This window comes from Arachis ipaensis, chromosome B2 (assembly GCF_059453495.1).
Source record: "Arachis ipaensis isolate K30076 ecotype BB chromosome B2, ASM5945349v1, whole genome shotgun sequence".
Classification (NCBI taxonomy): Eukaryota; Viridiplantae; Streptophyta; class Magnoliopsida; order Fabales; family Fabaceae; genus Arachis; species Arachis ipaensis.
The window spans coordinates 17,487,645-17,490,447 of NC_142437.1; the positions used below are offsets into that span (position 1 = coordinate 17,487,645).

The window sequence follows — 2,803 nt, forward strand, 5'->3', positions numbered from 1 at the left end:
AAGGGTACATTTGTGTTTTTTTGGGTAGAATCATGAAGTGACTATTGACTTCATTTTTGTTGACCATATCCAACATCATGTAATCTTAGAAATGATACTGCTCCAAGAAAAAAAGTCAAGCATTATGTGTTTTAAAAAATTTGAGGGAAATAAGAAAAAAAAAAAAGTGTTTTCCTACCACCATGAAAGCTTCATATTACTTTTATAATAACCACACTTATTTTTGTGAGGATAAAGTGCATTTGGAAGATAAGGTTCAAGGTTGGTTTAGTGGCAATTGTGTCATTTAGTATATACAGTTTTCACCATCCTATTGTATGTAACGAAATTTTATATTGTGTTAAATTTTGCTTTCTCTGGCGACTTCATATATAGTACCTGAAACCAAAATAACAAGCACACATAAAAGATATGGGTAATAAATAATAATAGAAAATTATATAAATAGATTGTATCGTAAAAAAAAAATTGTGTACAACGTTTTTATTGTAAATCCCAAGGTGTTAAAAAAGCGAATCGATTATCGAACTATTTTAATTATTGATTTATTAGTTTGTTAGTTCAATCAATTTAATTGTGGTTGAACTGGAATAACTATTTTATAATTAAATAAAAATAAAATATAAATAAATACACTAAAATATAATTATAATCTAATATAAACTTTAAAATATTATCTAAATTAATGATATTACATCAACTACAATATTATAATCTCATTTAAATATAAAATCAAAAGTCAAATAATAAAAAAATAATTAACTAAGATCAACTGCATGAACTAAAAACAATCATCTATCAAAGGCCCAGTCCAACAAGAACGGGAGGTTCATTGGGCAGATCCACGACCCATTCGCACGACAAAATGTCCATTGCATGACACGATCCTTTTAGTAGAGATCTGGACAGCTGGTGGAAGCTTCCAGGAAGCTAGGCCCAAGCAGGAGGGCCTACCGACAAATAGGAATAAAGGAGAGGGACCTACCCCTTTCCAGAGGTACGTCACCATAACATAATTTAGCCGCCTTATCGTACGAACACTGACTTTGGCATCGGAGTGTCCTTGCATATGGCCCCACCCGCTAATCAACCGACTACGCGTTGGCTCAGAATCTACCCTCGGAGCTTACATTCAGGTCCCGATCCTCATCCTTAATACCCTTTCATCAACTGACCCAACGGACTCACGAATAATGGCACCGTCTGTGGGGACCTGACGCGAGCTGAGGATGGAGGATTTCCTCCGCCCAAAGGATGAGCCAGCAGAACGTGAGAACCACAAGCACCAAGGGGGTCGTCTAATGAGTAGGCTGAGCATAGGAACCTCTCGGAGGTGTCAACCAACCCCCTCTGGTCAGGACTACTCCCACGATCAATCTTCGGAAAGGCATCCATTCGGGGGTACAGGCAGCGACAACTCTCGGATCATGCAAGAACTCAGCCACAGGGTCCAAAACCTTGAGAGGGAGTTGGAAGCGAGAGACTCTACAACCCTGAGAATATCCAAAACACCCGCTCATGCAGAGAACCCCGCCCGAGCCATTCTCACACTCGGTCCTTGTTGAAGAGATCGGTGGAATGGCGGTGCGACGAGGAGAAGGATGATTGGCACGACCAGACTGACGGTCGCACCCAGTTTCTTCACTCCCGAGACAAGTCGAAAAGCCGGGAACACAAGGAAGAGCAGAAACGGAAATGCCGAGATCCTATGGTGATCGGCCCCACCCCCCTTCCACTCCTCTATCCTCAAAGTCCGATTACTTAAGAACTTCAATAAGCCGACGGACATGAGGTATGATGGTACCAAAGACCCACAAGAGCATATCACAACATTCAAGGCTAGAATAAACCTGGAGGGTGTGGGAGATGCGGTCAGGTGCCGGGCATTTCTCGTGACTCTTGCGGGACCGACAATCCGTTGGTTCAATTCCCTCCCACAAGGTTCTATAACTACCTTCTCTGATATTTCTCTAAAGTTTCTAGCCCAATTCACCACTCCTATTAAGGCAAAGTACTCGGTCAACCTCTTAGGGATAACACAATGGGTTGGAGAGCTCATGAGAAAGTACCTGGACCGTTTCAACAATGAGTGCTTAGAGATTGACAGTCTCATGGACTCCGTGGCCATCTTGTGCCTCACTAACGGCTTAGTGAACGAGGATTTCCGAAAACATTTAACCACCAAGCATGTATGGAAGATGCAAGAGATACAATGCGTGGCAAGAGAGTACATAAACGACGAGGAGGTTAGCCATGTGGTAGCTGTGATAAGTGAATTTCTTATACGTTTTTTCATAGCATTTTCATATTATTTTTAGTTAGATTTATTAATTTTAGTAAGTTTTAGTGTATTTTAGTGAAAAATTTACCTTTTGGATGCTACTTTGAGTTTTTGTATTTTTCCTATGATTTTAGGTGATTTTTGAGTAATTTTGGCAAGATCTTGATCAAAGACGAAGAAAGGATAGTAGATGCTATCAGATCCTGACCTCCGTGCATTCCAACGAGCATATCTTGAGCTACAGAGGTCCAAATGACATGTTCTCAATGGATTTGGAAAGCTAACTTTTAGAGATTTCCAGAAATATGTATAGTCTATACTTATCTTCTAGATCACTGCCCATAACTGGCATTGAACGTCCACATCTAGAGTTCAACGCCCCAAAGGGAACAAGCCCAGCATTGAACGCCCAAAGCTGGCGTTCAACGCCACCAAGGGACCAAGGGAGCAGCATGTTCACCCCCTAGCTGGCGTTCAACGCCCATTCTCCAAGTTGAACGCCAGGCTTAGACAAATCACTCA

General features: G+C 41.1%; 1 protein-coding gene across 1 annotated transcript; it reads left to right on the forward strand.

The window, feature by feature from the left end:
- Positions 1-1,787: 1,787 nt before the first annotated feature.
- Positions 1,788-2,318, forward strand: LOC148573165 (uncharacterized). The gene has a single exon (XM_088505695.1). The coding sequence runs from the start codon at positions 1,788-1,790 to the stop codon at positions 2,316-2,318; it is 531 nt and encodes a 176-aa protein (XP_088361821.1).
- Positions 2,319-2,803: the final 485 nt, after the last annotated feature.